Source organism: Macrobrachium rosenbergii, chromosome 45 (genome assembly GCF_040412425.1).
Source record: "Macrobrachium rosenbergii isolate ZJJX-2024 chromosome 45, ASM4041242v1, whole genome shotgun sequence".
NCBI lineage: Eukaryota > Metazoa > Arthropoda > Malacostraca > Decapoda > Palaemonidae > Macrobrachium > Macrobrachium rosenbergii.
Window position 1 is genome coordinate 33146958 of NC_089785.1, and position 13147 is coordinate 33160104.

Consider the following 13147-nt stretch of genomic DNA (forward strand, 5'->3'; position numbering starts at 1 on the left):
TCGAGTCCTTCATGATCCCCTCCCTAGAGGACTTTGTAGGTAATGAACCAGATGCTACTGTGTCCTGTTAGAGTGCTGCGTCGCTATCTGAAGAGGACTCAGCACCTCCGGCCTGAGTGTCGACGACTCTTCGTTAGCACTGGCTCGGCCAAGAAAGAAGTGTCCAAGAACACCATCTTTTTGTGGCTTCGTGAGACGATAAGGAGAGCGTACTCTGCTGCAGGAGAAGACGACACCGGTACGCTTCGTCCGAGAGCTCACGAGGTCGGCAGCATTGGTCCGTCCCTCGCATTCCAGAAGAATATGTCGGTATCACAGGTGCTGAAGGTGGGTGTGTGGTCCCAACAGGCTACCTTCATCTCCTTCTACCTCCGGGATGTTGCACACAAGTCCTTGGACACTTTTTCCTTGGGTCCTGTGGTGGCTGCTCAACAAGTTGTGTAGCTTATCCAGCTCCTCTAACAGGACAGGTTGCATCTCGCCTATGTTGTACAGTTGTGATTGGGAGATTGAATGTTGAGTGACTGGCCTCTCTTCTTTCTCCCCATCCTGGCTCTCTTCCCACGGGCAGGGAGCGGACGTGCCGTTACAAGCTGGACCAGGCGATCGAGGCAGGTAAGCACATAACGGGAGCTCCCATTCTATTTCCGTTCAGGTTAATAGAAGCAACCCCACTCCTTCCTCTTGCAAGGGGAGGAAGGAGACCATGACTATGAGACAAACCCAATGCTTGTATTTGCCTTATTGTCATCCAACGTCAAATTCTTCCTAGCCTACTTTGCATGAACTGACGTTTCCTCTTTCATGCAAAGGGACCCAGAAGTCTGACAATTGATCCTGCGTTTCTTACAACCCGATCTTTTGTCAGAGGCAGTTTTTTCCCTTCCTCGCTCTCACGACCAGGAAGGGAAGACAAGGTGGTGAACTCCAGTCAGTTCAGAGAGACTTTATTAGATTCCTCCCTCCAATCAGTGAGCCTCCTAATGTAAAGGACCGAGGGTTTGTATATTGTGTCGGAACAAATAACGATTTTTAAAAGTAAGTTGTATTTTTCCTAACTATACAAACCCGAGGTCCTTTGCACTTTATGCCCACCTCATGCCACCCCTCAATCTGTACCTGGGCCGAAAGGCAAATTGGAATGTTTACATCCGGGCAGGAGGTACTCCCGCCTCCCGGACAGTAGTTAACTGCCTAACCACCTTGTTTGAAGTTCGACGGCCTTTTCCAGCCTACGCCTGAAAGTAATCCAAATGTAAAGGACCTCGGGTTTGTATAGTTAGGAAAAATACAATTTACTTTTAAAAATTGTTATATTGTGTGCGCAACTGTGAGGTTTTCCTCCTGTTACGCCTTTCAAACCTTTTTACTCTCAGTTCCCCTTTCAGCACTGAATAACCTCGTAGGTCCCAGTGCTTGGCCTCTGCCCTAAATTTTCTATTCCATTCCACTTCACAAGACAAGCAGCTAGAAAATAGGCGTCATGATCCGTGTGCATCATCATAGATGATCCCAAGGAGAGATATTAGCCTCTGTAAAAGCTTGAACATGTGGCATTGTTAGCAGGCTAAATGAATAGTTTGTTCATGAAACTTACCTGTCAGATATATATATAGCTGTATTCTCCGAAGTCCGACAGAATTCACAAAACTTACGACACACGCAGTGGGGAGTCCAGGTGGTTAGTACCCATTCCCGCCGCTGGGAGGCGGATATCAGGAACCATTCCCATTTTCTATTCAGATTTTCTCTGTCGCCGGTGTTGTCAACACCTGTTGTCTGCACCTCCGTCATAGGATTTGCTTTTTGCTTAAGTATCTGATTGTCTTTTGGTATTTTGACTTTGGATCGGTAGATCGGCATACGCTTTTTTGACTTTTCTTTGGTTTTGATTTGATTTGAATTAGACTATCATTATGTCTGGGTCTAGCTCTGCTAGTTACCGTGTGTGTGATGTCTGAGTGTAAGGTGAGGTTGCCGAAAGCTGCGGTTGACCCTCACACTGTATGTTCTAACTGTAGGAAGCATATATGCATGTTGAATGATAGGTGTGATGAATGTGCTTCTTTGACTGAAAATGAATGGAGAGCGTATGATAAATATGTGAGGAAGTTGGAGCGTGATCGACTGAGGAGGTCTTCCTCCAGGAGTGCTTCTCTTTGCGGAAGTGTTGATGTCGGCCCTAACTCCCCTGTACCTTTAGAACCTAACCCTGTGGTTTTGTCTCCAGCCCCTGAGATCGTGCCAGTGGAGACTAATATGCTTTCCGCCATGATGGAATCGATTCGTGCATTAGAATCTAAGGTGTCAGCTCTCCAAGAAAAGTGTTGTGAAGTGACTAGTGCCCCCAGTGTAGTGGAGGGGGCGTCAGACCGGCCCCATCATGCCTCTAGGCCTGGACCTCTGCTGGACTCCCAGGACTCAGGGAGAGAGCATGTCGAAAGCCGAAGGAGGGTGACGGGGAACCCCCACCGGTCTGGCGTCCCTTCGGCAGGTCCTGAAGACGTTTCCCAGGCTGCCCAGGCGCGAGCTCGTGCTCGTGTCCTGAAGGACTGCTTCTCGTCTTCTGACACGTCCTCCCCACGCAGGGGTTGGAACCGTCAGGTAGACTCTCGCCCTCTTAAGAGAAGCTTTAGGGAGGAGGACGCTTCACGTCCTCTCTCTCCTACTCTGTGCTCCTCGCCAGAGTTTGTGGATGCGTTCCCCCCGCAAAAGAAGTACAGGACGTCATCCGAAGAAGACGTGTTTGAGCGCCCAAGTCGCTCCAGAGACAGAGCTCTCCCTCCTCAAGAGAAGAGGATTAGGACGTCCCCTCGTCCCTCTTCCTCCAGGTTACGTAATTCTCCAGAGAGAGAGGCGTCACCAACGAGGACCCTTATTGTCTCCATGCAGCAGCAACTCTCCTCATTCATTGCAGAGAGAGAGTCCAGGTCCCGTACTCGTCGGAAGGATGTTAGACTTCCAGTGAAGAGATCTAGGCGTTCTCCTTCTCCTGCTCCTCGTTCGTCACCTTCGTCTGCTTCGCCTGCTCGTCGTGGAAGGAACTCTAGACTCTCGTCCCCGGAGGGTGTTGAGGAGGACCGTCTTGACGTCACCCCAGGACGTCCTCCTCTCCCTTCTCGTTCTAGACGTCACGTTCACCTTTTTGTTGATGACGCTCGTCAGGCTCCCATACGTGACGCTCTAAGGGACGATCCTGACGTTCGTCATGCTGCCAGACGTGACGCTCTAAGGGACGATCATGACGTTCGTCATGCTGCCAGACGTGACGCTCGGTTGGACGCTCAAGAAGCTCGTCATGCTGCCAGACGTGACGCCCGATGGACGTTCATGACTCCCTTCAAGACGCTCCACCTGCCGTTGCTGTCGTCTCTCGTGTGGTTCCTGGTTCTCCTGCTGCTTTGCACGCCAGTTCCTCTTCCAAGCAGAGGTCCCTGCGGCGTGTTTCCTCTCCAACTTCTCTCTGCACTTCCCCGCCCGATGTTGGAGATAGACTCAAGGACTCGGAGTCTGAAGAAGAGATTAAGGATCAGTCCTCGTCGTCGGACTACCAGATTCTCGTCAAGCTTTTGAAGGAATTGTTTCCCGACAAGTTTCTGCCGGCAGTACCTCTCTCTCCTCCTTCTCAACTGACTTCGACTAAGTCTAGGAAAGCCCCGGGATTTCTGAAGATGACTAAATCGCTTTCCACTAAGCGGGCCTTCAAGAAAGTCCATTTGTGGATGGACTCCCGCAAAGCTCAAGGAAAGTCTTCTTTCGCCCTTCCCCCTTCAAGGCTCTCGGGTAAAGCGGCGATGTGGTATGAGACCGGAGAAGACTTAGGCTTACGTCTTCCTTCCTCATCTAAGGGAGACTTCGCCTCTCTCGTTGATTCGAGTAGGAGGTCTCATCTGTCGACGGCCAAGGTTCCCTGGACTCTTACGGAGATGGACCATCTTTTGAAGGGCCTTTTCAAGACGCTAGAAGTTTTCAACTTCCTTGACTGGTGCCTTGGAGCTTTGGACCTTAAGTCGCGGAGTCAGGACTCGATCTCCTTGTCGGACCTTTCGAGCATCTTGTCTTGCATGGACAAGGCGGTCCGAGATGGTTCTGATGAATTGGCCTCGCACTTTGCGACTGGAGTGCTCAAGAAGAGGTCACTCTTCTGCGGTTTCGCCACGAAGTCCGTCTCCTTGGCACAGAAAGGAGAACTGTTGTTTGCTCCCCTTTCTAGTCATCTTTTCCCGGCTTCGATGGTAAAGGACATCGCTGCAAGCTTGCAAGAGAAGACCACACAGGACCTGTTGGCACAGTCATCGAAGCGCCCTGCGGTTCCCGTGACCTCGACGACGTCAACCCGTCAGCAGTCACCCAAGATGAAGAAGCCCTTTCGTGCCGGATCATCTTCAAAGCCTTCTTCCCGAGGAAAGAACCTCTCGAGAGGAAAAGCCCTTGCTAGAGGTAGGGGCAAGAAGTGATGTGATTCTCCTCCAGATACCGGTGGGTGCCAGGCTTCTTGCGTTTGCCGAGGCCTGGAAAGTGAGAGGGGCAGACAGTTGGTCCCTTTCGGTTTTAGAGAAAGGATACAAGATCCCTTTCCTTTCTCCCCCTCCCTTAAGCCTTTCGCCCTTGGACCTCTCTCCGTCGTACAGTCCAGAGAAACAAGAGATCCTGTACGACCTGCTGCGGCAAATGCTCGTCAAGAGAGCAGTAGAACAGGTCTTAGACCTGGATTCCCCGGGCTTCTACAACAGGCTGTTCCTGGTCCCGAAACAGTCGGGAAGTTGGAGACCTGTGCTGGATGTCAGCAGCCTGAACCGCTTCGTCGTGAAAGAAACTTTCAAGATGGAGACGGCTCAGTCTGTTCTAGGAGCCTTAAGACCAGGGGATTGGATGGTATCCCTCGACCTTCAGGACGCGTACTTCCACGTACCGATACATCCTCAGTCAAGGAAGTTCCTGAGGTTCGTCTTGAAGGGAAAGGTGTATCAATTCAGAGCTCTTTGCTTTGGCCTGTCCACAGCTCCCATGATTTTCACCGTCATCATGAGGAATGTAGCAAGGTGGCTGCATCTGACAGGCGTACGTGTGTCGCTCTACTTGGACGACTGGCTGATTCGAGCGTCATCGAGGGAGAGGTGTCTGGAGGATCTACAAGCAACTTTGAACCTGACGAAAGAACTCGGCCTGCTGGTCAACTTCGAAAAGTCACACCTGACCCCAACACAGTCCATCGTGTATCTGGGGATTCAGATGGACTCAGTGGCTTTTTCGGGCTTTTCCGTCCCCGGAACGTCAACAGCTGTGCTACGGAAAAGTCCTAGCCTTCCTAGGGAAAGAAACATGTTCGGTGAGGGAGTGGATGAGTCTGCTGGGGACCATTTCCTCACTGGAAAAGTTTGTTTCCCTAGGGAGACTACATCTCAGGCCTCTTCAGTTCTTCCTGCAAGACAACTGGGAAGACAAGGAAAATCTCGAGTTGTCTCTCAAACTTTCCCTCGAGGTGAAGGAGCATCTCAGGTGGTGGTTGGATCCTCGAAGCTTTCAGAAGGCGTGTCCTCAGCCTTCCGAACCCCGACCTAGTGTTGTTCTCCGGCCAGCGTCAATGTCGGGGTGGGGAGCAACATTGGGGAAGAGAGAAGTGTCAGGCACCTGGAGAGGGGAACAGGTGACCTGGCATATCAATATGAAAGAATTAGGGGCGATTCTTCTAGCCCTTCGATTCTTCGAAGATCAAGTGTCCGGTCGCACAGTCCAGGTAAACGTGGACAATACCACAGCTCTAGCTTACCTGAAAAAAACAGGGAGGCACTCATTCTCGTTCCCTGTTCGTCCTTGCGAAAGAGATCCTGTTGTGGGCGAGTTCCAGGAACGTTACGATCCTGACGAGGTTTGTAGCAGGCGTTCAGAACGTGAGAGCGGACCTGCTAAGTCGTCGTCATCAACTGCTCCCGACAGAGTGGACTCTGAACCAGGAGGTGTGTCAAAAACTGTGGGGTTTATGGGGTCGACCCTTAGTAGACCTGTTTGCAACATCGAAGAACAACAGGCTTCCGCTCTACTGCTCTCCTGTCCTGGATCCAGGAGCAGTATCAATAGACGCCCTTCTTTGGGACTGGTCTCGTCTGGACCTATACGCTTTCCCTCCCTTCAAGATCCTGGGAGAAGTGGTCAGGAAGTTAGCGTCGTCGCAAGACACAAGGATGACCCTGATCGCTCCGTATTGGCCTTACAAGGAGTGGTTCCCGGAGGTAATGTCGCTACTGGTAGACTTTCCGAGGGTGTTGCCTCTTCGTCCAGATCTACTCAGACAGCCCCACTTCGAACGATACCATCAAAACCTCTCCGCTCTCGGTCTGACTGCGTTCAGACTATCGAAATGCTGGCGAGAGCGAGAGGTTTTTCGAAGCAGGTGGCAAGAGCGATCGCGAGAGCCAGGAGAACATCTTCGATCGCGGTTTACCAGTCGAAGTGGGCCGTATTTCGACAGTGGTGTAAACGCAGAGGGATTTCCTCTTCCTCGACCACTGTGAGCCAGATTGCAGACTTCCTTCTTTTTCTTAGGGAAGTTCCGAAGCTGGCAGTCTCCACTATTAAGGGATATAAGAGTATGTTGTCGGCGGTCTTTCGGCACAGAGGAATAGATATCGCCAACAATACGGACCTGCATGACCTCATTAGGTCGTTCGAGACGACTAAGGTGCATCAGTATTTGGTTCCATCTTGGAATTTGGACGTAGTTCTTAAGTTCCTGATGCAAAGCCCCTTTGAACCCCTTCATGCTGCTTCTTTGAGGGACGTAACAAAGAAGACGTTATTTTTAGTTGCTCTCGCTACTGCAAAGAGAATCAGTGAGATTCATGCAATATCCAAGTTAATTGGTTTTAAAGGATACGATGCGGTGTTCTCTCTTCAACCGTCGTTTCTTGCCAAGAATGAGAACCCGTCTCACCCCTGGCCCAAGTCCTTTGAAATGAAAGGTTTGGCGGGTATTCTGGGTCAGGAACCAGAAAGATTGCTATGCCCTGTTCGGGCTCTAAAGTTCTACTTGGACAAGACGAAAGAGTCAAGAGGTTTTGCGGATAGGTTATGGTGCTCGGTGAGAAGACCTGACGTCCCCATGTCAAAGAATGCGCTGGCTTTCTTCTTGAGGTCCACCATTCAAGAAGCGCATAAAAGTTGTCAGGAGAGTGACTTCGAACTTTTGAAAGTTAAGGCGCATGAGGTTCGGGCTGTTGCAACGTCAGTAGCCTTTCAAAAGAACATGGCTCTGAACGATATTATGAATGCCACCTATTGGAGAAGTCATTCTGTGTTCGCCTCTCATTACCTAAAGGACGTAAGAACAGTGTATGAGTCTTGCTGTTCATTGGGACCTTACGTTTCGGCTGGTACGATCTTGGGGGAAGGAGGCAGTACCCATCCTATCCTGTAATGTATGGTTAGGAATAGTTTTTAAAAAAATTTTTGGTTGTGTTTTTATGGTTGTGGGGTAGACTGTGGGGGCAGTCTTCCTTTTCCTTAGTTTTTAACTAGTCACGATGTTTGGTAGGCCAGGTGGTTATTTTTGTCTCTTTGCTTCCTTCTTGAGGGCTATGATCTGGTCACATAGTGGTCACGTCCCCGTTGGCAGATCATCTGGAACTCTCCAACCATATAGGTCTCTACCTCGTTGGAAACTCCAGTAAAGCAGACGCAGACTTGGGGTGACAGTAATCACGAAGTCAGCTATGCTAAAAGGTAAGGAACCAAGATGTGTAATCATCTACATTGTTTTGTTTCTCAATCCTATGCTGTCTCTGCCCACCTCCAATGGTGCGATTCAGCTATATATATATCTGACAGGTAAGTTTCATGAACAAAATGATATTTTAATGATAAAATAAGGTTTGTTCATACTTACCTGGCAGATATATATTCGTAGTGCCCACCCTCCTCCCCTCAGGAGACAACGGCACTATGAAAATCTGAATAGAAAATGGGAATGGTTCCTGATATCCGCCTCCCAGCGGCGGAATGGGTACTAACCACCTGGACTCCCCACTGCGTGTGTCGTAAGTTTTGTGAATTCTGTCGGACTTCGGAGAATACAGCTATATATATATCTGCCAGGTAAGTATGAACAAACCTTATTTTATCATTAAAATATCATATTATTTAAATATGGAAATGGGATCTGCCCTTTCATGATTTTTCAGTGGCAAGAAAGAAGGTTCTGTTAACCCTCGGGAGGAAGCTTTCATATTGGGGAGTGGTAGCGGGGTTAGAGAATGTCAGGATAAACTTAATCCCTTGCAAAAAATGTATATGAGCAGAAAATTCACACTACTAGACCCACCCGGTCAAAAGAGAAGTGGTTTTAAAGAAATTTGAAGTGGTTTTAAAGAAATGTAAATCTGAGTAACATAAGAAAAATCCTAGCATTTAGTGTATGATAAATTAGACAGAATGCTAACCAGTACTGTACTTACGAAATACAACAGTAGTTTAAGCTCGTATCAGCTATTGCAATTTGACCAGTTCATTGAAAAGTGCCTCCATTTGGATAATAATTACTTTACCTATTTTACCTTGTCACTAGTAGGTTGTCGTTTTTATTTTGAAAAGTAAATTCATTCTCCTTGTATAATTCTGAGTATCATTGGCTGTTACTCTCAGAAAGGAGGCAGTAACCTTACTAGTTAACTATCAAAAAAATGATTTTCACTAATGTATTAGAATACAGATCAGTTTTGCATTTGGCTGATTAACTGAAAGTCGATTCTTTCAACAGGTTCTCTGTGCAGACGTGGGAATTTATTATTTGAAAATGTCTTACCGGGAAATAAGAAGTAAGTAAAAGTTTCGCTCGCTGATTAAGGTTTTTTTTTTCTTTTGCTCTGCAAGGGGTATTGCAAATTTGGAATTTTTTATGTGGAAAGAAAATTTATAAGTTCCTGTGGGAATCTAAGCCGTGACCTTTTATGTAGGATAATTCCCCAGTGCAAGCTGAAATGGTCGTTGAACCTTATTACTGTACAGTATAATAAGGTGGTTAATTGCTACCTACCATAAGCTAGTTATTTTTTTTTTTTTCTCATTTGTGTTTGATAGTGGATGTCTGCTGTGCTTGTCTGTGATTGCTTTGTTGAAGCTACGTAAATATTTATTTTTATATAGGTAACTTACCCAGTAATTACTTAGCTAAGGGTTTCTACTCGAACGGCTGCTTAAATTTTGAATTCCTTGGTAGCAATTTGTTTGTTTTGTGTAGGTGACAAGACCCTGCCCACTTTTGGGGTAAGACAGAGGAACAACTAAGCCAATAGCTCAATTTGTTTCTGCCGCTTGTATTGTCCACACATGGTGTTGACTAAGCAGCTTGGTTTTGAAATTTGTTTTGTTCCGACACGATATACAAACCGTTAGTCCTTTACATTAGGAATTACTTTCAGCGTAGGCTGGAAACGGCTATTAAACTCTTGAGCAAGGTGGTTAGGCAGTAACTACCTCCAGGTAGGTGGGAATACCCGCCTGCCCGGAAGTAAACGTTCCAGTTTGCCTTCGGCCATCATGCGTTGCAGACATGGTTTTGGATCTCTTTGCCTGACTGTCGTTAAGCTCTTATTATCCCAGTGGGATCTTTCTGTATTGTTGTGTATATATTGTGTGTGTTTGATATTTATTAATACAAACCCACGATTTGTGATAACCTTGCATAAGCCGTCATTCCCCTGCATCTGTGTCTCAGGTTTGACGACCAAGGGCGTATTTAGAGAAGTGTAACCGAGTGGTAATGCTTCTCTTCCAGTAGCCCTTCATTTAGATACTGAACGCATTCCCCTGTACGTTCAGAGATATTAGAGTGGGACGTGATATCTTCACTCCCCTACATTGATCGGGACGTAAGATTTCGCTTCCCATCTTGGGCTCCCACCCTCCGTGTACAAGGGGCATCACTACTTCCTTCCTACTTGTGCTGAGTGTTGTTTTTGCCGCCTGTGTTTAGAGTTGCGAGGGGGGTGGTCGTGGGCGTTGTTGGTAAGTTCCGCTTCCACGGCGCCCTTGGTGGCCTCCCCTCCGTCCTTCTCTCTCCCCATAGATTCTTCCTTATATCTCCTTCGGTAGAGATCTCTCTCCTTCACCATCTTCTTTTGCTCGTTGGGTGAAGACCGCAAGGGGGCGGGGGCCGCGGGCAGTCGGGCAACCTCTTCTAGGTGCTTCCTCTCGCTGCGTTGGGCAGTTGCCCTCGTAACGAGAGGAGTCTCCCTCTACTAATCATCTTTGCTTTTTCTTTCAGGTTGACAGTGAACATCGCAGATGCAGCAGTAGTTGGCTGGATAGCTCAGGGATATCTTGCATGATGGAGTCCCGATGTTCATTCATTGTTGCTTTGGGACCGATCACAGTACCTGGTTGGAATGACAGTTCCACGTTGGGATCGTACTGACTTTTTCCGCTGATGTGGATCGATCGCTGCCATTACTGGCCTTCATGTATGCCGTAGCACTGCTGTTTCCTGTGTTATGCTCCTGTTAACTCGACGACAGTCTCTGGGCAGCTCTTCCTGGTCGCCTGCCGAAGCTGCCCTGATCATTCCTGTCGCTGCTGGTGACTGTCATGTGACGTTCCTGGCTGTTGCGGTAGCTCCTGTCTTCCGAACCGCTTCCGTAGCTCTCGCATCAGCTGTCTTGATCATGCTTGTTGCTTCTCCTGGTGGTCGTGCCCGGGACCGCTTCCATTGTGTTCCACCTAGCTGCCCTGGAGGTTACGATGTCCACCATTCTGTAGAAGTTGTCGGAGAGAAGGTGAAGGAAGTCGTCCGGGGGAAGCGATGTTCCTGGCTGTTGCTATAGCTCCTGCCTTTCAAACCACTGCTGTAAGTCCTACATCGGCTGTCCTGATTGTGCCTGCTGCTTCTCCTGGTGGTCACGTCCTAGGCTGCTTTCGTTGTGTTCCTGCCTAGCTGCCCTGGAGGTTACGATGTTTCGTGTCCACCAGCCTGTAGAAGATGTCGGAGTGAAGGTGAAGGAAGCTGCCCGATGGAATTAGCCGCTGTCTTCTTCAACTTATTTTCGATTCCGTCTTCTGCTGCCTCTTCCCTTCCTCTCCCAAGGTCCAAGGGCGTCCCGGAATCCGGACAGACCTCCGCAGCTGAAGAGAGGAAGGCTGCTGCTTTACCCTTGGTGTCCTTGGACATCTAGGGACTGCCTCCTTCCAAGGAGGCAGTGGGTCTCTCGTTGTCCCTTTCCGACCTTCGGGTTAGGAAACTGATTCACATACCCCTGGGTTTTGTGTTTTGGGAGCCGTGGGCGTGCAGACCTCGGTTTGCGATCCCATTCCCAGTCCTGGAGGTTCTACCTCTAAGACGGGAGCTGCTTCGGATGCTTGTTCGCGAGCCGCTCCGAGTGCTCAAGATTCTATGGAATATCGAGTATCCTGATCTGGTCTGGAGAGTACTCTCCCTGGCCCAGTTCGGGAGCAGTGCGAGAGAAAGGGCCGAGGCACCCAGGTGTCTGAGCTCTTCCTGCCGGCACCACAAGCGCTCTTCGAGTGCTTGCCAGTGCTCGGTCGGGTTCTCAGCCTGGTGTCTCAATCCTATCGGTTCGAACACCAGAAGCAGGGAAGAGATGCCCTTTGGAAGTCCTACAGGACTTTTAAGGGACTGACTCTCTTCTGGGAGACAAGTTTCTCTCATTGGCTCTTCCTGTCCTCGGGCAGGAGCTGATTCTCACTCTCCTATGGGGTCTCGCGTTTCGGGAGCTGCGAGAGTGCGGCCTCGAGAGGCCACTCCCCTCATTGCCAGTCTTGGAAGTCTGCATCTAAGACTGGTTCCGTGCCTGGCTCTTGTTGATTTCTTAGGAAACAAAGCAGCCGCTCCCGATTTTTGGGAGTCTCGTGGGTCACTCAAATTCTATGAATCACGAGCGCTATGCTGACGAGGGGCACAGGATGGGAGAAAGTGCTGAGACACCTAGGTGTCTGGGTGCCGAGATGCCAGGTGTCTCGATACTGCCTGCCAGCTGCTTTGGTTGCTTGGCCGGGTTTCATCCTCATGTCTTGAACCTTAGGGTTCGAGCATGCAGGAATTCCCCTTTGAACCTTCTTCTCGAGGGTCCTTGGCCTTGAAGAAGTTTAGAGTTCGGGAAACTAGCACTAGTTCATGGCAGACGAGTTCTGCCCTGTCCAGTGCCGATTGTGTTTTTACGCAGGCACTCGCTCCCTTGGCGGGTTGGCTTCATCTAGCAGGGGTGAAGATCTTGCTTTATTTAGACGACTGGCTACTTTGCTCTCCCATGAAGGAATGATGCATGGGGGACTTACAGAAAACAATTTGCATGACGCAAGAACTAGGACTGTTACTGAATCGCCAGAAATCACAGCTGACTCCCACTTAGAGAATTCTATATTTGGGGATTCAGATAGACTCCCTGAGTTTTCGGGCTTCGCCGTCCCCCAAGAGAGTGGAGGACTGCTTAAAGAAGTTTTACCTGTTTCTCTCCCTTCGTTCGTGCTCAGTAATTCAGTGGATGAGTCCCCTCAGCACCCTGGCCTCATTGGAGCAGTTTGTAAGGCTGGGGAGACTACACATGAGGCCACTAGTTTTACCGAAGAGCCTGTTGAGATCGGAAAGTACATCAAGATCTTCACTTCTTTCCAATCACAGCAGAGATAAAGGAGGACCTGCATTGGTGGAGGTCTGAAGAAAGATTGTCAGAAGAGAAATCTCTTCTCCCAATGAGCCCCGACCTAGACTTCTTTTCCGATGCGTTGGATCCAGGTTGGGGAGCGCTCCTTGGGAACCGAAAAGTCTCAGGAAGGTGGTCCCCGAAGTAGAAACATCTTCACATCAACCTAACAGAATTGAAGGCAGTTTACCTGGGACTCAGACATTTTGCAACAGAATTCTGCAACAAGATGATCATAGTGCTTGCAGACAACACCACAGCCTTGGCCTAGATAAAACATCAAGGGAAACTCACTTGTTCTCTCTGCACGAGATAGCGAGAGACCTGTTGTGCTGGGCAGATCAGAACTGAACCCAGTTGGTCACGAGGTTCATTCAAGGCAGATGCAATGTCCTGGAAGACATATTGAGCCACCAGAATCAGGTCCTTCCGATGGAATGGACGCTGGACCATCATGTTTGCTCCAGCCTGTGGAGTCTATGGGGACAACTAACCCTAGA

At 49.1% G+C, this 13147-nt stretch overlaps 1 protein-coding gene across 3 annotated transcripts in view; it reads left to right on the forward strand.

The window, feature by feature from the left end:
* The window catches only part of LOC136829896 (clusterin-associated protein 1-like), an 83352-nt gene that overhangs the window by 7665 nt on the left and 62540 nt on the right, over positions 1-13147 (forward strand). For 2 of the 3 annotated variants that reach the window (XM_067089016.1, XM_067089018.1), the window contains one exon: positions 8753-8810. The exons of the other annotated variant lie outside the window; for it this stretch is intronic. In XM_067089016.1, coding sequence (XP_066945117.1) covers positions 8789-8810 — 22 coding nt within the window. In that variant the 5' untranslated portion in view covers positions 8753-8788. Of the gene's footprint in view, positions 1-8752; positions 8811-13147 lie in introns of those variants that run through there. 3 annotated transcript variants of the gene reach the window in all.